Here is a 25404-nt window from a genome sequence, read left to right on the forward strand (position 1 = left end):
TATATTATATATAATATGATAAATGCATTCTGGCATATGAATAATATGATATACTGAATAATGATATGATATATTGAATAATAAGACTATATATTGATTAATAATATGATATATTGAATGATATGCTATTTCTATTTTATTTAATGATATATATTAATTTATAAAAAAAATTTCTACTACTATTTACTGTGTTTACAGTTTTTCTTTTTTATTAATATATATGTATGTTACCTTTTATGTAAACTTTTTTTGGAAATACATTTGTAACATTTGTCATGTCAATAAATCTAATATTGAATTCAATTTAATTTAATATTCAGGTAAAACATGAGCATTGATGTTCGATGAAAAATATTTATTAAAACTATGCCTTAAAAACCCCTGAGCACTTTATGTTGTGATGTTGCAATCATATTGCACTCTGGCACATACCGTATAGGTGCTGAAGTGAATATATGAAGCAGGGATCGAAGGTATGTCCATATAAAGGTATTTAAGTTTCTAATTCATCTAGAGCATACAAATATCATAATATGGTAGCAGATATTTAAGAAACATGTCAAGTGAACGTTGTTTATCTGTAAAACAAGAGTTATTCTGCCTAGAAAGTGAGTTAAGTGTCTTTTGTTTTTGTTATTGTAACCCGCCCACTGACATTCAGTCGATTATTTTTCAGCACCCCTGGTTGGCTTGTCGGAAAACCGCGTGTTTGACTTAGGAAGGCTCTCAAAGTATGCGTCCGTGACCGAAATGCTACCACCGGTGGACAGTAACAGCCAACACGACAGTAACAGTGGACAACAACAAGACGCAGATTCAGAGTTCCGGTGGTTCTGAGCAAATAGTATAAACGTATAAACGTTGTACAAACGTATAACGTAAACATTAGGTGAGCAGGTTACATTGTAGCCCCGTGTCCTAAAAATAGGCTACGTGAGGAGATGCAGTTTTAAGCAATTTGACTGTGTGCACCAGGAACATGGGAAAAAAAAGTACAGCCATTTAGAAGCACAGAATAATGTTACTGCACTGCACTCCAGCTAAATGGTAAGGTTTACAATCTAATTATTGCCTATTAAACCTCTTTAACATTATAATGTGTACATGCTGAAGGTCACAGTTCTGAAGTTCAATTTCAAAGGGTTTATTTTATTTTCAATATTTCACAGAATTGAGCATAATTTTTGTTGCTGTTATTTGCACAACCAAATAAATGCCACGAAACCCCTTATTGATGTCCACAATAATCAAATATGTTTGCCTCACTGTCTCCATATAGACAACTTTTCCGTTGTAGTCAATTTGCTCAGTAGCTCGCTTTGGACAGTATTGTACTTCTGATGCAGAGTGCTTGGGTTCAAGTCCAGTGAAGCACATTTGCACAAAATAGACAAAAGCAATGTAAAATCATGATAAAATTGTGGTCGCAGTGCACTTCTATGTTTGCTTTTAAAAACTGTTGGTTGGGTGTAGGGAAGTGTTTATGTCACTGGTTTGCTGGTATTGGGTGACCTATCTGAAACATGCAACAAAACTTGCCCAGGGGGATGAATATTCATTCATTCATTCATTTTCCTTCAAGTTAGTCCCTTTATTCATCAGGGGTCGCCACAGAAGAATGAACCACAAACTTATCCAGCATATGTTACTGAGCCACCTTGTCACCCAGAATGCATTTTATGTTTTGCAAAAATGTAGGCTGAGGAACGTCTTTCCAATGAGATGAGGGCTAAAACAAACTGCAGCTGAACATGTGTGATTTTTGCAGATGCACATAAAGTGCATCGAATGTCAGTACTGCAGACTGTTGTGAATGTTCTTTGCACCATTAGCCAAGGGCAAGGCTGTGCATTAAAGATAATTATCTTTATTTTTTCCATAAGAGCTCAATATTTTGTCAGGAGCTATATAGGCTTTATTTTTGTTTTGCCTTTTTTCTGACTTTCAGAGTGCTGGGATCTGCATTAAGGACCACAGTTTTGGCTCAACTTCTTCTTTGATGTTCTTCTGAATGGAAATAGTTACTTAAATCTTAGATGACCTGAGGGTGAGTATTTAAGCAATCTATTTTTAATATGTAAATAAATAAATACATACTACACACACACACAAACACATATAAAAATGCAGTCTTCACAATAACTTACCAACAAATGTGCTTGTTGCAACTTGCAGCTCATTTTCTTAACAGCTCTATAAAGAAACGACAGCATCATTCGTCAAATCTCTGGCAATGTCTATTTTTTCCCTCATAAGTGAGCAGTATTTAATCAATGTTTAATCAGTGGGCTCATGATTTGACTAAAGGAAAGGGTTTATTTTCTAATGAGAGAAGTACCTGCTGAAGTGTAAAATGTTTTAGGAAGACAATATTCATAAAAGTTAAAGCAGCAGATCCTTAGTGTGTGTGTGTGTGTGTGTGTGAGAGAGAGAGAGAGAGAGTGTTGGAGTGTGCATGTGTGCGGCAGTAGTTTTTGTGGTTTTCAAATGGTTTTATTAATGGTTTCTTTATAATATTTCATTATAGTCATTATACCTTAAATGTTGGGCTCGTTTTAGAAAAAGTTACCAAACTTCAAGATTAATAATGGTTGTTTAGGTTGTTTTCTGCTGTCGTAATAGTTCCCGCGTCATTTTTGAACTGCTCGTGAACAGGAGGGTTAAAGGACTATCATCAATTTGTCAAATTGTAAACAATTGTTATTGTAAAAGAGTAATTAATCTCACAAGCAAGGATTATATTTTAAAGTGGAGGAATTATCTTTATAAACCTACAGTATATAAAATCAATGAAATAAGCATATTTGGAAATAAATTTGAGCAAAACAAAGGATCAGAAGGATCTTCTTCAGCATTGAAACTAAACCTAGAGGTTACCCTAAATTAGGGTTTCCTAATTTAGTATGACGGGTAACAAAGCATGTGCCAGATTAGCAATGTACTAATGTGATGTCCTGTTGATCATCTGCCTAGAATCCAAAGTGGTTTCCTGTTTTTTTCCAAGAGCTTGACACAGGCTGGTGGTCTTTTGCACAGCAATTAATTTCCTTGTACTTCAGTGCTTCCTTCTCATTGTTATCACCTGCTCTAGATAACAATGTAATGCCTAGAAATGCGTTGATGCAATTGTCTTTATGAAAAATGGCCTGTAGCAGTTGCATGCTGTAAGTTTTATTCACAATGTTGAATTAGGTAGGTTTTAGATTTATTGCAGTTCTCTCTCTTTATCTCTCTCTGACCTCCCCTTCTGTTTTATGCACTCTCTTTTTATCCCTTCAGTTTTGATTGTGCCTTACCTGTTGTAGCGATTAGATAAATAGATTGTCTGATAGCTGGTAAAAAAAGAACAACACTGAGGCCACTTTTCAGGCATGTGGATATTTATCATATTATTGTCGTTAAAGGGGTGGTCCACTACGATATCATATTTTAAACTTTAGTTCATGTGTAATGCAGATTAATAAACAACATACAGCATAAACAACATCTCTGAATGTAATATGCTTAAAGTTCAATGCAAAGGAAAGCATTGACTTTTACAGAGTTAGCTTAGCAAAACCTACAGTGAACAAAGTTTGGGCATAACAAGAAAATACATCTGAGTTAATGAGTTCACAGGGGCCCCTCTCATGATTGTAAAGTGCTTTGGGGGAATACACGACAAATGTGTTATATAAATGCACACATTACATTTGTGAAAACCAAACAAATAGACGAAGACCACTGAAAAGATGGTTCTCGGTTTACTTCCATGCGTAAAACTATGGCATGACTTTACAAGAGCATTAAAAAAGACAGAATGCTCCTGTTTTCAGTAACACTTTAGAATAACTATCCGTTATAAATAGTTAATAGATCATTAACAAACTTTCAGGTAAAGAGTTATAAATGACTTGTTAAATAAAAGTTAATAGTTTGTTAATTATTTATAACTGTGCCTTTTTTTATAGCCAATAGATAACTTACAGTACAAGCTGTCCTAAATGTCTTGTTAACTGTATTTTAAGTACTTATAACTATACCTAATAAACTAGTAATAGATCATGAACAAGCTGTTAGTAAAGTAGTTACTAAAGACTTAAGTATCAGTTAATAGTTTATATATGTTATTGGGCATGATTTTAGTTGCAACTATTCTTCATTTACTAAATGTTAGTAAATGAGGAATAGTTGCAACTTTAGAATAACGTCCCAATAACATACATAAGCTTAAAACTAACACTTAACTAATATATTAACTCACACTTTACAGATCAGTTGTTCATCGTTTGTTTACCATCTAATAACACCAGTAAAACTTTTGTTGGACTTTAATAAAATAATTTGTATTTATTTTGTTTTCATGTTTAAATGAAAACAAACCTCATGGGTTTGTATTTTGTTGTATACTGCTGTTCTGCCATGTGATGGCTCAGTATGTGTGTTTCTATACATTAAACACAATATTACAAATTTCATCTATAAAGTTTCTTTGGTTTAAATTCAGCACACAGAAAAGCCTATGAATGGATATATATATATATATATATATATATATATATATATATATATACATATATATATATATATATATATATATATATATATATATATATATATATATATATATATAATTATTTATTTATTTATTTATTTATTTATTCATTTATTTATTTTTTAAATATTACATCAAATTTCTGTAGCTTGAACTTGTTCCATCCATTTGCTGTTCTACAAAGGTTTCACTGGTAGGTGGTTAACAAACTATGACCAATTGATCTGTAAAATGTGAGTTAATATATTAGTTAAGTGTTAGTTATTAGCTAAAGAATGTTATTGGGTCATTTTATCTAAAGCTGCAACTATTTCTTATTTACTAACAGTTAATAAATGAAGAATAGTTGCAACTAGAATAACGTCCCAATAACATATATAAACTATTGACTGATAATTAAATACTATAAGTACTTTACTAACAGCTTGTTCATGATCTATTGCTAATATATTAGATATAGTTATAAATCATTAAAATACAGTATCAAGTTGTTTAGAACTTGTTAACTAACAGCCTGTAAGTTATCTTTTGGCTATCTATAAGGCACGGTTATAGATAATTAACAAACTATTAACTTTTATTCAACAAGTAATTTATAACTCATTAACTAACAGTTTATTAATGATCTATTAATTAGTTACAACGGATAGTTATTCTAAAATGTTACCGAAGTTTAATTTGTTCATCTGCAAAATCTATGTCAGAAATCTTTTTTATAAGCTTTAGGTTGAAACTTAAAAATACTTTTTTGAACATCAAGTCAATTGTGACCAAATATATATTATTCCTTGGTAAAGCAACCAAAATACAAGCTTGAATTTCTTTCAGTTAAAAGTTATTAAATTTAAAAAATGGGAAAATCCAAATCCTTATTCTCTGTATGCTCAGTGCACAAAACCAGGAATGTTCATTTCCACTGCTTCTCAAGGATGATACATTAAAAAAGTATAGATCCATAATGTGAGACTTTTAATTAGGCAATTAATATAACCACAGCAGCCTGTAATATGAACTGATTTCATGTCCACCGATGTAATTTAGGGTGGGCAATGCAAGAATGCTCCCTGGGCCCATTTCTTCTGTATTTGTTTGAGCTGAATAGATTGATATTCGAATCAGGCTTTGTTGTCTGACTTTCTGTGACTCAAACACTAACCTGCAGCTATAAATGATACAGCTCAGTTAGCAGATGACTGACCTTGGATGCTTTTTTATTAAGCCTGAGCACTGCAAGGGAGATCAGGGAGTGTCTTTCCTCAGTAAAGCCACTCTCTGATAATGAACTCCATCCTAAGTCTTTCTTACAAAACATTGTCTGAAAGCTGATTACAGTACGCCAGATGTAGGAAAAGAAATCAGTGCTGCCAAACTGCTTCAGTTATGTATATTTAAATAATTATTATTTATTTGTTGCAATTATTTGGTTTTTACATTCATTTTTACATACTTTAGACAAATGACAATCACATCAGACAAAAGAAAGCTGTGAACTTCATGGATAATAAAATCACACAATAAAAGTCATGTAATTTAATAACAGCAACGTGAATCATTTGATGTCAATGTGAACACACACAGTATCTATTCCTTTGTACATTTTAGTGCTGTGATTGTTTTTTATTGTGATCTTTCATGGTTGAATCGTTTCAATACACATACTTCCTTCTCCACCATATTCATTTTCAGTTTGGTAACACGTTACTTGAAGGGGGTGTTCATAAATGACATGACACAATTATGACATGACACATATCATGAATATGAATGACATTTTATGCATGCTCAACAGTCATTAAGTGTCATTTGTCAGCTGTCCTTTAAAATGCAAAAGTGACATTGTTTGAAATGTCTTTATCACAACTTTACAGAACCAAATACATCACAACCTGTCAGTGTCTTTGTCACGACAATTTGACAATACCAAGACAACATAACTTGTCATAAATCCGTCATAAACATGAATGTAATTATGCAAGTACACTTGTAATATGAATTTTTAACCTAAACTACTAGTGGTGCCAATTGAATTTGGCATTTAAATGTCATCAATTATTATTAAGCTGTTATAAATTTATTTGACAGAGTACCGACACCAGAGAAGCTGTCCCTGTAAACTGTTTTGTTGTGATAAAAGTGATCAGAAGAATATCCATGACACAATGGGCTATATGCACATCCCGTGTTTTTCAGCCAATTATGAACTTCTGATAAAAGGTCAACGTGACAATTTTCAGTTTCATAAGCTTTATTTTACAGCATTATTGTTATAATGTAATTACAATACATTCAGTTAAATAGACTTAAGAATTTATTTGTTTATTAAAGCGTGAAAAGAGGTAGAAACACAGGCACCATCATAAGCTGCAAGCTAGCACAGAAACTCTATTGAAAACACTGGGGTAAAATTAATTATTTTAAACACATGAAGTGCTTCTTGTTTGGTTTGAGACCCACCATATAGTGCATCTTAGCCAAGCAGTGAAGATCACTGTTTTGTAAAGAAATCAGATCTTAAATGCGTCAATTTTGGAATGACAATTCACCAGAAGCCCTGGGGCTGGCTGACTGAAATTAAAAGTCTGTGTGCATCTAACCCATTAAAATTGCATCATGAAAGATTTTTGACAAAGCATGTTGTTATAGCAAAGTCAAGTTGTCATAACAAAGACATATCAAACAATGTCACATTTGCATTTAAAATGACATAACTGAGCGAATGACACTTAATAGCAGTTATCATAAAAATTCATTCATATTCCTGACATGTCATGTCATGATTATAAAGGTGTCATGAACGGCCCTTCAAGTAATGTTTCCTGACTATATGCAACTGCCATCCCTGATTCTTTGTTTTCCAAACACATCCACACAAGCAAACAAAAATGCAATTAAATCAGTCGGAAGCATTCCAATCCTCATCCCGCCGGGTCCGTCCCGAACAGTCTCCTATCTGCTCCTCTGACAGCCACAGAGTTTGGCTTTCTCCTGGTACACATGCGCTGCTCCAGGTCTTTATGGCAGTTGCAGTTTCTTAGGTTTACGGTATGTGCTTTCTTTGCTTTTCCATATAAGGCTGGTTTTACATATTAATTGCATAAGCATATATTGTTGATGATGGTCTGCTGGTTAATGTGGCTGTGTGCGCTCTCATTTCTTCAACCCTGCAGGCTTCTCTAAGCCTTATTAACTTGTGCAGAGGAGGAGAGCATCTTGAGTGTTTGTGCGTGTGTGTACTGTATGTGTGTGGGGTCATTATCCTGTCATCTATTCACTTTTTAATCCACATGGAATATTAATCTCAGAGCAGATGCATAGTGTGTGTTTGTGTCAGTTAGTCTGCTGGCAGCGATATTTCAGACACTGTTTAAGTCGCTGCTGAAACGCGCTGGTTGTGATTGTGTACAGGATGGGGTTCAGGGCACTGTTTATAGGAAGGATAAAAATCACCACCCACAGAATGATAGTACCTGGAGAAGAGAGACAGACAGAACGAGAGAGAGAGAGAAGAGCTTGCAGATTAAATTGCATTGTCCAAGGGAAGAACTGCAAATCCATTCTAGCTGATAAGTGTACGCGTGTGCTCATGGTGGTTGAATGTCTAATCTTTGTTGTACCCGAGGCTTCAGGTCTCAGACATCTGCTAATCAAAATGCACCTCTCAGCTTAGACTGGCTACTTGCTTGTCTGTTGTGTTTGCCTTAAAAATTCAGCTTGAAGGAAAAAATAAAATCAACAAAGAGATGTAATCCTTTTAATAAAAATAATATATACTTTTTATAGTATATAATTTTTATATAAAAGTTAAGGAATGTGTATTTGGTAGAAGAAGAAGAACATAAAACAAATTGTTATTCTCACCAAATGGCCAATTTTCTGGAAACAAAATTATTATTATTATTATTATTATTATTATTATTATTATTATTATTATTATTATTAATAATAATAATAATAATAATAATAATTAAAATAATAATAATAATATTGTTGTTAATAATGATATTAATAATGATTATGATAATAATAGAAATAATAATAAAAATAATAGCAGCATTAATATCAACAGTAAATACAAACTTCATGATTTATTGATTTTATTATCTATGCCTGTAAGTTAATAAAGTTATTAATATAGTAAGTCTCAATTAGAAGAATATATGTCTTCTCATTTAAAATTCATTATTTTCATACTTTCATTTAAAGGATAGCTATCACCTAGTACCTTCACTCTCAAGGTACATTCACTTGACAATAATGTAAAAATGTACTTAGTCAAAACAGATAACAGATACAGACAACAAGATGCTATAAACAATCCCTTATCCACATGGATCCACTACAAGCCAGCACCACCAAATTCTTCTGCACACAGTCTAGTAGCCTGCTGCTGATGTTTTGGTTGCCTCAGGTGTCTTATGTATGCGCTCATGTTGTACACAGTTAGCCTTTTGACTTGATATGCAATATGCACATGAATAAGTCATTTTCAGCAATGCACTTTTTTGTCATTTGCACATTTTTAGAAACTTACGCTTTGAAACAGCCACTAAGTAAGTTTTTTAAATAAATATAGTAGCCACAAAGTTTTATTTTTTTCTGAATCTGATACATCAAGCTGATCATATATTGTCATGGAAAATCATCCATCTTTGTATGTTGGTTTGTTACTTTAAATTTTGAATTTATTTAGTCTTACTTTTTTGTCCTTAGTTATTAGTTATGCTAGTTATGCCTATAACTACATATCTGTTACCTCTACAGGAACAGATATTAATTAAATGTTCTATACTCTATTCTTGTGGATGTAGTTGATGCAGTTGAAGTCAAAATTATTAGTCTTCCTATGATTTTTTTTCTTTTTGAAATATTCCCCAAATATTGTTTAACAAATCAATGCATTTTCACACTATTTACTATCATATTGTTTCTTCTGGAGGAAGTCTTATTATTGTTTTGTTTTTTTCTAGAATAAAAGCAGTTTTTACTTTTACTTTAGTTTTTACTTTTAAAGAACATTTTCAGGTCTATAATGTTAGCCCCCTCAAAATATATATATATTTTAATTGTCTACAAAAACAAAGAAAAAAAAAAACATGGACATACAATGATCTAATTACCCCAACTCTGCCAAATTAACTTAATTTAATCTAAGCCTTTAAATGTCACTTTAAGCTGAATACTACTATCTTAAAAATATCTTGTAAAATGTTATTTATTTATCATGGGGGGAAAAATATCAGTTAACAGAAATGAGTTATTAAAATTATTATGTATAGAAATGTGTCGAAAAAAAACTGAAATTGTTAAACAAGTTGGGGTTATGTAAATGCATTGTAGTTATGTAAATGCAATAGTGCATTATTCGCAAAAGAACATTTAAATAAATCGATGTCTGCTGGTGCAAAGATCAGATCTAGTTGTTAGGTCCAGTAAATCCTTCTTTATACATTCAACACCAGACCCAGAAGGACAAGCCAGGGGAATTTGCATTATCATTGATTGGAAAGCAGGCACGGATATTGCAGTGATTTGCAATACACAGGCTTTATTTCTCCACAGTAATTAATGGGCTGCCTCATGACCATCATTAGCTAATCTGCATCTAAACTGCGGTCTCACCAATTATGAGTTAAGACATACACTCATAATAACCTGGCAGTGTGCTGTCAGCATAAATTAGCTTGAAAATTGTGATCACACATTTTTTTTCACCCTACCTGCGATCTGTACTCTTAGCAGTGAGAGTATTTTCAAGAGGAAGATGGGGATCCAGCACAGGGCGTCAGTGAACACGATGAAAAAAAATCGCTTTGCAATAGTCACTTCCCGATCATATACTGTTTGACGCGCTGTCTTTGCTGTCTTCTGGACTGAGTAAAACATACTGGAGTAAGAAAATACGATCATCACAAAAGCCAGCAGATTCAGACCTGAAAGAAAAACATACACAACAAATATCAGTAACATTGACTCAAAAGTTTATTCATTCGTTCATTCATTCAATTTTTTTTCGGCTTAATTCCTTTATTAATCAGAAGTCGCCACAGCAGAATCGACTGCCAAATGATCCAGCATATGTTTTACGCATCTGATGTCCTTCCAGCTGCAACCCACCACTGGGAAACACCCATACACTTTCATTCACACATAAAGTGTTCAGCAAAATAAATAAGCTCTTTAATGGTTGTGTAGTAATTGTTTTGTCATATACAGTAACCAACCTTTTTCAAATTTGTTGAAGGCTTAACATGATGAGCAAACCCAATATTTGGGATAAGTTTTTAAATGTATTTTGCAAGATTTAATGTAAAACTGCAACATTTTCCCCAGAGTTAGTTTTCAACAACCCCACATTTTTTAGCGTATGCTTGAAACATGCCCACAATGAGGCATCTACTTGGAAGCTGTTTTATTTTGTGAAGTTTATTTATAAACTAATTTCGAGAGGAGCACGTGATTATGATTGAACACGGCTGGTTCTGCATTAGCATGCATGATCCACCAATCAGGCAATTCCTAACCCGCTATAAAGAGCCAGGGTTTTTTCACTACAGTCATCTTCGATTTAAAGAATCCCCCCTTCCACCCCTACCTCTTCACCTTTCCCTCCATAGGGCAGCACGGTGGCCCAGTGATTAGCACTGTCGCCTCACTGCAAGAACGTCACCGGTTCTAGTCCTTTAACAGGTCGGTGGTCATTTCTGTGCGTAGTTTGCATGTTCTTCCCGTGCTTGCGTTGGTTTTCCCCGGGTCCTCCGGTTTCCTCCCACATTCCAAAAACATGCATAACAAGTAAATTGATAAATCTAAATTTTGCACTACAGTTAATTTCTCACCATGCAGCATATCTTTTCATAGCATTCAATTTTTAGCCATCAGTGTTTATAAAGGGGGAGTTGTCGAGATCTACCTGAGCTCAAGGCTCCCCTCTCGCCCTCCAAACGGGAGGGAGCCCAGGGCTCAAGAACCTTTGAGCTCAGGGCTCTCTCCCGGGACAGCATGCCAAACTTGCTTACAATCAATCATCAGCTAAGTGTGAACACTTGAACTAAGCAATTCTAGGTCTTTTTTCTAGGTATCAAGTAGAGTAAAAGTATCGGTTGTAAATATTAACTTAAAGTATAAATAAAAAGCAGCCCTTTTAAAAGTACTCAAGTAGTGAGTGTTAAGTATTACTCCTTGAAAAGCTGATGCTTTTACATGCAATTCGAGTGTGTGTGTGTGTAAACCTAACATTCTGAAGTACATTTAATGATTGTTTAAGTCTATTTGGCAAGTTTAGTCATAGAGTAAACATCTGCCATCATCTCATCAGTGACAGGCAGTTTAACCAGCCTCTGGGTCATTGATTTTGGACATCATCTTGGACACTTTTAATATGGTTTGCTGCATTTATGAAGTGCCCTTGTCTTAAAGGTTGTTTGTATGGTTGCAATTTACTTTTCTATGTGTGTTTTGATTGTACAGGAATCACAGGACTGATTTTTTACTTAGCCAATCCCCATAGACAAGAAAAAATAAACTAGTGACTGCAGGTTGAAGGAAAGTAGTGGAGTAAAAGTACAGATACATAACTTAAAATGTACTTCAGGGAAAGTGAAAGTACACATTTTTTAAACTACTTAGTCAATTACAATTCCTGAGAAAAACTACTGAATTACAGTAATTTGAGTATTTGTAATATTTTACTTTACACCACTGATAGCAGAACAAATATGATTTACCCTCCTAAATTGAATTAACTGAAAGCTTTTTGATATAGAGCGTTGTTTAATTAGTAAATGTGCTATACAATTTTTAAATGATCCAAAAAAGTAATTAACTGCTAAGTCAGCTTCAGAGAACAATTTAACTCAGTTCATCTTTATTTCTATAGCGCTTTTACAATGTAGATTGTGTCAAAGCAGCTTCACTAGAAGATTATAGTGAATTAAAACAGTGCTGTTCAGTTTTCAGAGTTTAAGTTCAGTACAGTATATAGACTAGCTCAGTTCAGTTCAATGAGTTTTAATATTCACTGATGGGAGTCCAAACGCTAAAGAGTAATCCATCAATGCACAGCTCTACAAGTCCCGAACTTGTAGAGCTGCGCATAAACAAACGCATAAACGCACACATACTGACTTATTCAGCCCTCAAACATATAGCGCACAAAATCTGTATACTCCAGTGACCTTACCGAGAAAAATGGCTGTGGAATAGCATCTAGCACCAGGTTTCTCCGTCTGGTCTGAGTGAAGAGGGAAACACACTCCATTCCGCCCATAAAAGTTCCCAAATGTCTGTTTATCCCAGAAGGGAATAACGGCAATGATAAATCCTAGTAGCCAGATGAAGGTCAGTGAGCACAGGGTCTGTTTTCGCCCGGCACGGTAATGCTGGAACGGGAAGACGATGCACAGGTATTTCTCTAGTGTCATGTAGGTCAGCATCATGACAGACACTTCTGTAGACAACATGGCCAAAGAGCCAATCAGCTGGCAGGACAGGCTTTCCATCCAAATCTGAGCATGACGGTTGTACTCGCCGCAGTACTTGATGTCAAAGGCACCGATGAAAAGCAGATATACACCCATGAGACAGTCTGCACCTATTGGAGACAAACAAACGGAACATTACATTTAAAAGCTGTCATCAATCTGTCCATTGCCATCAGTTCATCCCTGACCCATTTGTCCATCTGCCCATGCAGCCATTTGCCATGTCCATCCTTTCCATGCATTCATCAATCTTTCATTCATCTATCCATTTACCTGTCCATGTATCGATCTGGCACTTTTAGTCCTAAAAATATGACTGATTATTTTAGATGCAATAACTTACAAATGATAGTTAGAAAGGCTCACATGGAAACTAACTTAGATAAGGTGAACAAATTGAACTAATAAAATAGCTAAAACTAAGACTATGGAAAGGAAAAAAAAAAAAGAAAAACATGAAAACATGCTGTTTACAGGCACCAAACTAATTGTTGGTCATTTAAATAAAGCTGAAAAAAAATGTAGGGAAAATAAAAAAAAACAATAAACTCAAATTATATGCTGTTTAGATCAAAAACATCAACTTAAAAAAACTACTTAATTTAAAAAAAAAATATATTGAATTTATATATTCGGGATGTTACGGATCACGGTTGATCCATGATTCATAAAGATCACAACCCACAGTTTGGAAAGCACATGACCCGCAAATTAGGCTTATACATTTTTTTTTACTTGTAGATTAATCCTTAGTTTAGTGCTGTCGCCTCACAGCAAGAGGGTCACTGGTTCGAGCCTCAGCTGGGTCAGTTGGCATTTCTGTATGGAGTTTGCATGTTCTCCCTGCGTTCGCTTGGGTTTCCTCCGGGTGCTCTGGTTTCCCCCACAGTCCAAAGATATGTGGTACAGGTGAATTGGGTAGGCTAAATTGTAGTGTATGAGTGTGTATGGATGTTTCCCAGAGATAGGTTGCAGCTGGAACGGCATCCGCTGCGTGAAACATGTGCATTTAACTTGATGCTCAAAAAAGAAAGTTGTAGGCAGCAATTACATTATTAACCAATAGGTGACAACAACCCGCCATCGAAAATATGCCACTGAATATTTCTTCAAAATTGATTCATTTAGCAATGAAACATGTTCACAAGTTTTATGATTGAAGAACTGAATCAATCAGTATAAAACCAAAAATAAATGTTAGATTTCGACATTAAGCATTATCAGCAACAGTAACAGTAAATTTTTAACAGTATTGAATATTTTATCATTTATTTTTAATCAGCTGATTATTTCTTCATTTTATTTTTAATAAAATTACAGGTTTTAAGTTCTGTTTGTTGAAACCAAAAGTTTCTTGCAGTACTGTTTTTGTAATAAATGGAAAGCAAATTACATTTGCCTCCTCTTGCCACCACTTATTTATTTAGACAGTAGATAACCCATACATGGATCATACTCTTTTAAAAAACAAGTAGTCAAGTCCAACCAAAACACATATAATCCAATCCATACTCAACCAAATCCAATTAAAATGTTATATGGATAAAGTGTTATTCAAAACTTTAAACCGTGTCTGTTCAATATGGCATGCTAAAACTTGATCACATTGAAATGGTGAAGGTGTGCTCATATGCAATGATGAAGAATTGAAATGCCACATGGAACAAAAAAGAGAATCATAAATATTAAAACAAGGGAAAAAAGCAGGAGTATGTCCTTTCAAATGACTAATCACCAGAAAAAACTATTTAAAAGGTGAATATTTTAGCGAGCAGTTCTTAAAAGTGCTATTTATGTAAATCTTATCTTCAATTTCATCATTTGAAATGACTTTGAAAAGTTGTTCATGTGCTCTCTTAAAAATAATTGTCATAGATGGCTCTATAAAATACCTTATTGCTCAGTCACCTTCCTATGGTTTCTTGGTTTCATTCAGTATTTATCTCTGGTAGTGTATGGCCAGGCCTGTTTGCGTCTCTTTTATTGCTGCTCTCTTTATCTCTGTGTCCCAGAAACCTGCTGAGGTGTTTGTTCATCTAATAATTACTAAGCACTGAATCCCCCACACACTTTCATTCACTCCAAAACATGTTCCTCCCCTCACAGATCTCTCTCCCCACTCGTGTTTTCATTCATCACTTCAGGGCCTCTGAGATGAGACACTTCACACATTGTGAGATTGTGTTTTGGAAAGTTAGCATTTATAGAGCCAGATTTCATTTTGTGAGTTTTCTACTGACAGTGTGTGAATTAAAGATCAGAGATGTAGCAGCTCATTGTCATACTGTCTAACACTGCACAAACCACTGTAAATTAGGATGCAAACAAGAGCTGATGATGGTAGAGCATGCGCAAGTTTCTAAGAGGTGCAAAATGGGTTAACATGTAAAAGACGAGTCAACTAAATGATACTTTGGCTGCTAATCAAGACTAAACGTAAAGTATGAGGCACAGCAGTATGATTTAAAATCTGATACCCAAATTTACAATGTTTATTTACTAGGGCACATTGATATTCTTTAGATGAACATTTAAGCCTTGTAAGTTAATCCACTGAAAAAAAAAGGTTTTGGTAGTCTTCAATCAACTGCCCTGATGACATCGGTTTGAGGGCAACGCAGTGGCGCAGTAGGTAGTGCTGTTGCCTCACAGCAAGGAGGTCGCTGGTTTGAGCCTCGGCTGGGTCAGTTAGCGTTTCTGTGCATGTTTTCCCTGCGTTCGCTTGGGTTTCCTCTGGGTGCTCTGGTTTCGCCCACAGTCCAAAGATATGCGGTGCAGGTGAATTGGGTAGTTTAAATTGTCTGTTTTGTGTGTGTGTGTGTGGATGTTTCCCAGTGATGGGTTGCAGCTGGAACGGCATCCGCTGCGTGAAACATGTGAGGGATAAGTTGGCAGTTCATTCCGCTGTGGTGACCCGAGTTAATAAAGGGACTAAGCCGAAAAGAAAATTAATGAATGAATAAAGTCAGCACATGTAAAGTTGTTTTAGACAGCACTACCAACTGCACCACTGCGTCGCCCATGTGCTGACTTATGCTTATTTATTTATAAACATATTTGGAGGAATTCTGAAGAAATGTTGAGAGTGTATTTATTAATTCTACATTGCCTATTAATTCAGTGTTAGTACGTTCATATTGACAAATGCTGAATAAGTGAGTGCTGATTATGTACAATGATCATAAAGCAAGCCATTGCAATCTATTATAACTTATTATTTAGTGGCATTTGGATTCACAGATTTTCTAGGGCTATTTTAAATGCTTACTGTTTTCCTGACTGTCTGACACTTAGACTGACTGGATTTCATTAACCTTTTCATTTCAGTTTAATTGTTATTGAAATTAGTTGTGCCCTAGGTAGTTTAGATTAGTTCACCCTAATAAATGTAATACCGCTATTGATTACTCACCCTCATGTCATTATAATCCCCTGAGACCTTCATTTATCTTCAGAGCACAAATTAAGATTTCTTTATGATGAAATCTTGAAGCTAACTGACTCTTTATAAACAGCAAGAGTCATGAGTAGGCATGGGACGACAACCATGTTCAAGGTATACCGTGGTTTGGAAAAGTCAAGGTTTTAAAACTGTAAGTTTTCTGCAATACCGTTTCTAAGGATTGTGTAAGATTTTTTATTTACATTTTTTTAGGACAACAGTATCTCCAGCAGAAAAGATCTCCAAAGATGCCAATTTAAATTGTAAAAAAAAATGTGTTTTTGAAACTAGTGAAGACAGCAGAAGTCAATGATTCATCTGAATTATTTAACCTGACATGTTTACTGGTCCATAACATTATAAATGTTTCTTAAATTTAAATTTATTGTCTTCAAAGGGGGAACATGTTTTGTTTTTTACACAGATATTTAAAAAGAATATATTTTAGAGCAGTAATCACAATATCGTGATACTGTGAAACCGTGATATTTATATCCAAGGTTATCATACCATCAGAATCTTATACCGGCCCATGCCTAGTCCTGAGGTATTCAAAGTCCAGAAAAGAAACCAAAAACATTTTCAAAATATTCCATGCACGCTCCAAGAAGACCTTCTGCACCAAAAACCCTTTAAAACCAACTTCAGTGTGTCAATTTTGCCAGCTTTTTCTTCCACGTCAACTCATCAGTGTGTATACAGGCAATACAACATAATGCAATTAGAGTCAGCAGCACAACATGCATGTATTGTGTTGCCCTATAAGCGCAAATGAAAATTTCTACAGGTTATTTGGTATACAAAGTCATCCTAGAGCCTTGTATGTGTAAAGTTGAGCTGCTGAAGTCACATGGAGAGTTTTGACAATGTTTTTGGTTTCTTTTCTTGGCTTTGAACACTTCAGAACTCTTGTTTATTTATGGAGGGTCAGAGAGCTCCAGGATTTCAAAATATCTAAATATCAAAATATCAAAATATTTTAATTTGTGTTCTGAAGATCAACGAAGATCTCAGGAGATTGGAATGACATAAAGGTAAGTAATTTACAACAGATTTTTTTTTTTGGTTGAACGAATTCTTTAATGTACACTTTTTGGGGGTTTTAATTAATACAACAAATACCACTGAATATAGCAAATCTTCCTAATTCATCTTGCTTGATTCATTAAAACTAAAAGAAAAACTCTTCAAAATGCATATGCAATATGGTTCGCAGCAAAAAAAAATCATATCCATGCCTCTTCATCACTAATGTTTTACTCATGTCCTTATTAAATCCTGAGAGTATTTTCTTAACTATCAAAAGGCTTTCCGCTGATGCAAGCTGTTAGTAAATCTGCCCTGTTGTGTGGAACTCTAATCTGAACTGAACACGAAAGGCCTACAAAGACAGCTCGAAAACACACTTCCGCCGCCACCAAACATATTGCACTCATTCAATGTCACCCAGTGGGGAAACTCAAGATTTGCAGAGACACAACACAAACCCTTTGCTCTCTCTGCATGTCTCTCATCTGACGAGGTGACAGGGTTTGATCATTTAAGAGAGGGATGTGTCCTTTCAAAATCTATGTGGGTTAAGAAAAACTGCACCTATCTAGCCTTCTGCCTGTCCATCCATCTCTTTTTCAGCCGCCTGTCTGCTATCTCTCTCCATCACAGAGACACAGATTAGTCTTCAGACTCTGATCCCCAGCTGAACAGCTCTAGATATCGCACACTGATCCAACCTTTTCTAATAAGCTTCCATTTCTCTGGGCGAATGAAGGTGTTTGTGTGTGTATGGGTCCAGGTACGAATCTGAAGTGTGCGTCATAGGTGTCGAAGAGGTCGTCCATAAGTTGACTAGCTCACTTTGTGCGACACTGATATAATTATTTATCTGCCCAGCAGGCACGGTAGAGTGTGAGTGTTTTGATGTTTATTATAAGCTTATGATACTGCATAGATGTATAATTTAGTGAGTTTCAAGGCTGTGTGTTGATGTGTATAATTAGCTGAGTGTGTATAACGACGTGTGTGTAATTTCTGCAATTAGAGGGAACTACGACCCTTTAAGCTTCTTTGTTTGATGCCTGCAAACTTCCAAAATTAGACCCTGCACTCATACACTGGTATTTCTGAAAGCCGACAGTCTTCTTTATCTTTATGACAAACATCTTTAACTTTTTGAACTTTGATATAAAACATACTGCAGGTGATTGGTTATATCAACACATATTCACATACTCCATAGCACCATCTAAACTTGTTGTGACTGTATGGTTCAATTTTAATTCATGTTGTTGTTGTTATTATTATATAGTATTATTTATTTGCATATATAGTTATATTTATAGTAAATTATTTAATAGTATATTATTATAATAATTTAAATAATTATTTATACAAAGATTCATGAAAACTATCACATTTACCACAAAAATATCATCCAGCACAAATTCAATATTTAAAATAAGATTGAAAATCTGCAAATAGTTTTAGACATCAGAGGAATAAATTTTATTATTATTTTTCTAAAATATGAATACTGTTATTTTTATCTGAAATGACACTTAAGTTTAGACTATTGACCTTTTTCACAATCCATCTTTACATCTGTAGCATTTTTTTACAATGTAAATTTAGTTAAAGGAGTTTAACATGAAGTTTTATTAAATTGAAACAGCTTCAGTTCACAAGATGGCGATGATGTGTCTAATCATCAGCAACCTAATTTTGATATCTTGAAAAGTTATTATATCTTAATTTTTAAAAACTCTATGCACATTTATGATGCAATACTTTCTATTAAATCATCTTTGCATAAAATTACAAAAAAAAAACTAATTACTGTTTATACAAGGTGTAATGCAATGTCTATGGACAGGACTCTACTCTTGACATTGTTTTCTCTTCTGGCTACCATTATCAGTCATTTATATATATTTATTATTTGAACAAGAACAAACAAACAAACAAAAAAATTCTGTACTCTCCCATTTACTTCTAAGTTAATCTAACTATGACACATTTTTTTTTTTTTTTTGCTGAGAAACAGAAATGTTAAAAGGGTCCATTGCAGTTTTGACTGTATTTTGATTAAATAAACGCAGCCCTGAGTGAGTTTTTAAAAATATCTTACGTAAAAGTGACCTATAATGAAAATCTGGGTATTCCAAGGCATAATAGAAAAATAAAAGATCAGTATATGGAAATTGGCATACTCTGAGCCTCAGGCACCACTGTTTCCTCATTCTTATGTAACGAGTGTAAAAACCCCGTGGACAACAGGCCAATTTAGAAGACAAAAAAAAATAAAAAAATACTCTGATGAGACCTACAGGCTATACCCTACACATTTGCATGTCTGCCTACTTCAGGTCATTCATCTACACCTGACGAGCAGCTGATGTCATCAACAGAACATTTATGCATCTCTGAGATCATAAAAAAGCTCTGAAATCATTATTATGCACATCCCAGGCTGCGTTTGATAATCCAAACGTTTTCTAGTGATACAACAGTTTTCCACCCTTAGTTATTTTATGCAAATATTTTAACTATATGTATGTTTTTTTTCTGAAAACGCTAGTCCCAAACTGTTTACTGTGTATCACTGACAGAATGAGGCATGTTCAAACTGGCCTCAGGATGCAAAATGCAAGATTTACAGACTACACATTTATTCATCTCCACTCTGAAGAGGCATGGGGTATGATTAGTTACACCTTTTTTTAATTTATTGTGTTTGTTGTGAAATTTGATGTTTCAACAAACATATGAATTCTGCTGAATCGTGTCAAATCACTCAGCTCAACAGTCGCCTGTTCATGCAGAGGCTGATATTAATTCCTGGCTGTGTTTTATTTGACCATAGCTTTAAAATACAACGCAATACATCTCTATTATTCTCTTTTGTCAAGTTTAAATATAATTTAGCCTTTATCCACAACCGATTTGGTTAGCAAAATAGGTTAGCGTCACTCTGTGTTCAGCATACATCATGTTCTGTGTATGTGTGTCTGTAAAGGGCAGTACGTCAGAGCAGAGTTTATTAATATTCAAAACATGAACTAGGCTATATATGGTCAATCATGGACTTTCTGATTTTATTGGTATTTTATGGAGTAATAAAATGTATAAAACCATTTCTAGAGATTTTATTAACTTACCCTTGCCATGAACCCACTATGTAGATATCAAAGAACTATTGAATTTATTAAACCACTGCAGTATGGCACCTTTAATGACAAAACTGAACTATACTAGTATCTAAAACAATATTTATTAAAATACATTTCTAAACCTTCCTACAAAGTCCAACTTTATAATCTAGTGAGCTCATGATGGAATAAAAACAAGTCTGATTTTTTTGATGCTGAAAATCTTGTTTCAATCTGAAATGTCTGAAGATCGCGAATGGCATTTTTTGTGTGTGAAGTGCTTTAGTTTAATGTTTTGACTGACTGATTGATCTTTTGAGTTTGGGGTTGAATATGAGCTGGATATTGGCCGTGTCATGCTCATGTTTGATGTATAATAGACTCACAGCAAAGGGATTTGATGGCCATGGTGTGATGTTGATTCTCTGAAGCAATACAGGACCGCAGACAGATGACGAAGATGTTTCCGAAGCAAATGATGAAGGCGACAACCCAGACAAACACCCGCAGAATGATGTTTGCGAGCAGATTCTCAAAGGATGAGATTCCGTCTGTGTTTGGTTTGCAGCTCCGCACATTTGGAGAATATCCACAGAATTCAAAACGCTTGAAATAACTGAAATTGTTCAACACAAAAATGACAGAAAAAGACAAACAGAAAAGCTCAATTGTTTTACACATAACAGAAAGCAATCATATAAAGCTTAATCATCACATGTAACTTCATAAATGTTCGTTTAATTGCAATTGGTTAGATTTGCTCATGCATAAGTGAAAATTGGTCATAATTTTTTTTTTTCATCCTTGTGTCATTCGTGTGGATTTAAAAGCGTATCCTAACCATTTTATTTTAGCATCATGAAGTGCATGAAGACTGAGGATGTCAGGTTTCAGAATGTCAAAAGCATGTCATAAAAATATGTCTAGAATAGTCCAGGCAACTGTCAGTCATATATGCCGTTGTTTGGAACAGACTGAAATTTAAATCTGAAAATCATCTTCACTTTGATCAGCTGTGGACAATATCTGAAAACTAGATCACACTTCAGACCATTCAGATGAGTTTTGTGAACTCAGTCAAGTAATTTGCTGAAATTATCTGGTTGAAGAAAAAGTGTGTTTACAGTTATCTTTTTTTTTTGCCTGTGACGATTCTTTTCATGGCTTCAGAAACCATCATATGAAGGACGATTAATTGTTCACCTTAATTACAAACATTTCTCTTTTCACTTTTGTACTCTACTGATGAAGAAACTAGTTTAGAGTCACATGAGGATGAGCACATAATGGCAGTTTTTATCAAGAAATCAAGCTTGAGCGTGTTCACATAAAAACTGAACCTTTAGCGAATACCAGTATTGGGTAGGTTACTTCAACAAAGTATTAATTACTAACTATTAACAACATCATTAAAATTGTATATAAAGTTTTAAAGATCCCAATAAATCTCATTGTATAAACAAACAATACTCAATTTATTTATTTTTTACATTTGAGACAAACAGAGCATTTTAGATTTATCTGAAAAAACACTTTTTAGCTAAACAAGTTTCTTAAGCATGTGCATTTAGTCACCTTAGGATTATAAGGTTCTATCTGACATTTTTGCCAAAATTTATTTATTGACATATTCTTATTAAATGACAACTTATTTACATTATTGGATGCTTTTTTTAGGATCATTTATTCAAAAATCAAATGTGACACATACTGTTTGCTATATGGAATGCAAAAAATGTGATTATAAAGCTTAATATCTCAAAATCATTCAGAACACAACGCAGATAGAACCTTATAATTCCAAGGTGACCAATTGTCAGACAAATCTAACCTTCTTTAGTTATTCTACTTCTTAGCTACTGATTTTATACCATATTTAAACTAATTTCTAACTTAATAATTTTTTAGCATATGTACTGTAATTGTTTTTGATAAATATAACCTTCTTCAACTGAAAAATGAATTAATTCTTTCAAATATATTTCTATAACATAAAATACAATCACAATTTTTTCAAACAGAACTGTTGAATATATGTATTGTATTAAAGGCAAGTAACTTATAAGTAACTGCAATTACTTAAAAATAAAAAGGAATCTATTTACCTTTTCATTAATTCAACTACAGTTTCTTTGTGATACATTTAACACTGCCACAGCACATCATACTAGTCCAAAGGTGTTTACACTGGCATCCAGTTAATTTAGGATAGATTTTAAAGTATTAGTAATGGTTTATACATTGCTAAATTGTCTATATGCTCACTGAAAACAACCCTAGCAGAACACTTAGACCATTATAATGTTAGGTAAATTAGAAATTACAAGAGTTCACTCAAAGCAGGGTGAATTTTCTTTCAGCTACAACACCACCCGCTACTGGAACCAGCTTCAAGACGTGATCAGATGTGCTCCAATATTAGGCAAATCTTGACTGAAAATACATCTGTTTAGCTGTGCCTTTCCCGGATGACCACTGGGTTACGTCTGACACTATTTTCACTGGGCTATGTCTGACACTATTTTGTGTCTTTATTTCTTTATTAATCTTATTATTATTAGTTTTAACACACGTTATAAATTTGTTTTTAACCATTTTAATTATATATTTTTTATCTTTTATTCTTGTTTTTGTAAAGCACTTTAACACTCTTCAATGTGTATGAAATGTGCTGTACAAATAAACTTGCCTTGCCTAATGAAGTACTGACACCAGCTGAACACTTTACCCTGTTGCACAATCAAATCAAACAATCCAGCCTGAACAGAGTACGTGTTTCGCTGTCTTTTCTTAAGACCAGAGTGCTTCCGCAAACACACACACACACACACACACACACACACACACACACACACACACACACTCACACACACACACACACACACACACACTCATCAGTCTCATCAAGAGTTTCAAAAAATGCAAACCTAACCTTCTATTGCTGTCACAGTCTGCTAGAGTGGGCCTGTCTCAGATCAAAAGTGAATTTTTAACATGGCTGATATCTGCAAAGTAACAATTCAGAAAACCTCATCTCCACATCAAAGTGCAGACAGGTTCAGCATGAGGTTCAGCACTCAAAAGACTTTGGTACAGCATCTCTCCTCAGCACGCGGCGCCTCTTTTGTTCACCACTGGTGAGGAGGGCACTCGTTCCTCATAAAGAAATGCTGGCATTCCATTTAAAAATCTCTCTGAAGACCTACACTACCAATTTTTTTTTTATTTCATTTTCATTTCCCCAGAGGGGTACACATCTGTTCTGGAGATATTAAATCTGATGGAAGAAAAGTTAGAGATAATTCTCAAGCAGAGCGAAGCACGGTAATCTTGTCACCTGTGGAAAAAAAATCAGGGGTTCATGTTAAGATGTATTTACCAGCGGGTTTGACTTCTCGAATGTAGTAATCATTCACCTGTGGGCCGACAGTTACCATCCAGCCCACATTCAACAGTAATGACCTCTCTCTGCCTCTCGTGCTCTGTCAATTGATGGCTTAATAGAGGCATTTGTTGTATTTGTCTCGACTCGCTGTGCTCGACTATGCTGTGCAAGCCTGAAACACAGATAACTCTCCATAAAGGGCACACAGTGAAACAACTATGTATATATAGGGTGGCACGGTGGCTCAGTGGTTAGCACTGTTGCCTCACAGCAAGAATGACACTGGTTCGAATGCCGGTTGGGCCAGTTGGCATTTCTGTGAGGAGTTTGCATGTTCTCCCCATGTTCTCGGGGGTTTCCTCTGGGTGCTTCGGTTTCCCCCACAGTCCAAAGACATGCACTATAGGTGAATTAAATAAACTACATTGGCCATAGTTTGTGTGTGTGTGTGTGTGTGTGTGTGTGTGTGTGTGTGTGTGTGTGTGTGTGTGTGTGTGTGTGTGTGTGTGTGTGTGTGTGTGTGAGAATGATGGTGTATGGTTGTTTCCTAGTATTGAGATGTAGCAGGAAGGGCATTAGCTGCGTAAACCATGCTGAATAAGTTGGTGGTTAATTTTGCTGTGGTGACCTCTGGAATAGAGATGAAGCCGAAGAAAAGTTAATGAAGGAATACATATTTATAATTTGTGTACACATTATGACAAATATGACTCCCTGACTAAAATCCTCTGTGTGTTACCAAAATAGCAATGACCTGCTGAAGCACGAACTCCTGAATTTGTCTTGTAATATTTGGCTCTGCAGTAAGATGGTAGCTGTGGATCATTCAAATCTCGAAGATTGTGAGGTGTAGCCGCCATGGATTGAACTGCTACATCTCACAGATGAGTTATGGAGAATTTGAAGGACAGGACAGCTCTTTATCATGCTCTTCAAACCATTACCAAACAACATCGGCATTTCTTTAGCTGAAAGAGGGCACTTCTACCAGAAAACACCACTTTTATGATAGTCTAGAACAATGTTTGGTTGGTAGAACCTGTCAAATTTGCAACCACATGAAAGACTTGATGGCATTGTACAAAACATCACAGACCCTCTTATCAGTGTCACTCAGTGCTTCCTAGAGGCATCTTTTCCTCTAGTAAATGTTGCACTGCACTTCTCCAAGGTCCAGTTCTGATTCATGCTCATTGTGTAGGCACTCTGATGATTGGTCTACAGAAATGCAGCAGCATGCGGTGCACTTGTGACACATTCCTCCTATAAACATCATTAAATTTATTGTTGACTGGCAAGTATTTTCTGTTTATTTGGTCCAGACAGGACTGCCTATGTTGCTCTCGTGCATCAGTGAGCCTTGGGTTCACAACACCCCAGAGCTGCTCTGTGGTTTGTCGATTCTTGGACTACTGTTG

General features: G+C 34.8%; 1 protein-coding gene and 1 long non-coding RNA gene across 4 annotated transcripts in view; one reads left to right on the forward strand and one right to left on the reverse strand.

The window, feature by feature from the left end:
• Positions 1-695: 695 nt before the first annotated feature.
• LOC110438657 (uncharacterized) overlaps positions 696-25404 on the forward strand; it is a 66563-nt gene continuing 41854 nt past the window's right edge. Inside the window, exons 1-2 of the long non-coding RNA XR_002457031.3 lie at positions 696-1047; positions 1949-2047. This is a non-coding gene — a long non-coding RNA (uncharacterized lncRNA). The remainder of the gene's footprint in view (positions 1048-1948; positions 2048-25404) is intronic.
• rxfp2l (relaxin family peptide receptor 2, like) overlaps positions 5913-25404 on the reverse strand; it is an 80482-nt gene continuing 60990 nt past the window's right edge. For all 3 annotated transcript variants that reach the window (XM_068221461.1, XM_009301606.4, XM_001919507.8), the window contains 4 exons: positions 20988-21217; positions 12714-13124; positions 10252-10464; positions 5913-8001 (listed from right to left, as the gene is read on the reverse strand). In XM_068221461.1, the coding sequence (XP_068077562.1) occupies positions 7862-8001; positions 10252-10464; positions 12714-13124; positions 20988-21217 (994 nt within the window). In that variant the 3' untranslated portion in view covers positions 5913-7861. The remainder of the gene's footprint in view (positions 8002-10251; positions 10465-12713; positions 13125-20987; positions 21218-25404) is intronic.

This window comes from Danio rerio, chromosome 5, assembly GCF_049306965.1.
Source record: "Danio rerio strain Tuebingen ecotype United States chromosome 5, GRCz12tu, whole genome shotgun sequence".
In the NCBI taxonomy this organism is placed as follows: domain Eukaryota; kingdom Metazoa; phylum Chordata; class Actinopteri; order Cypriniformes; family Danionidae; genus Danio; species Danio rerio.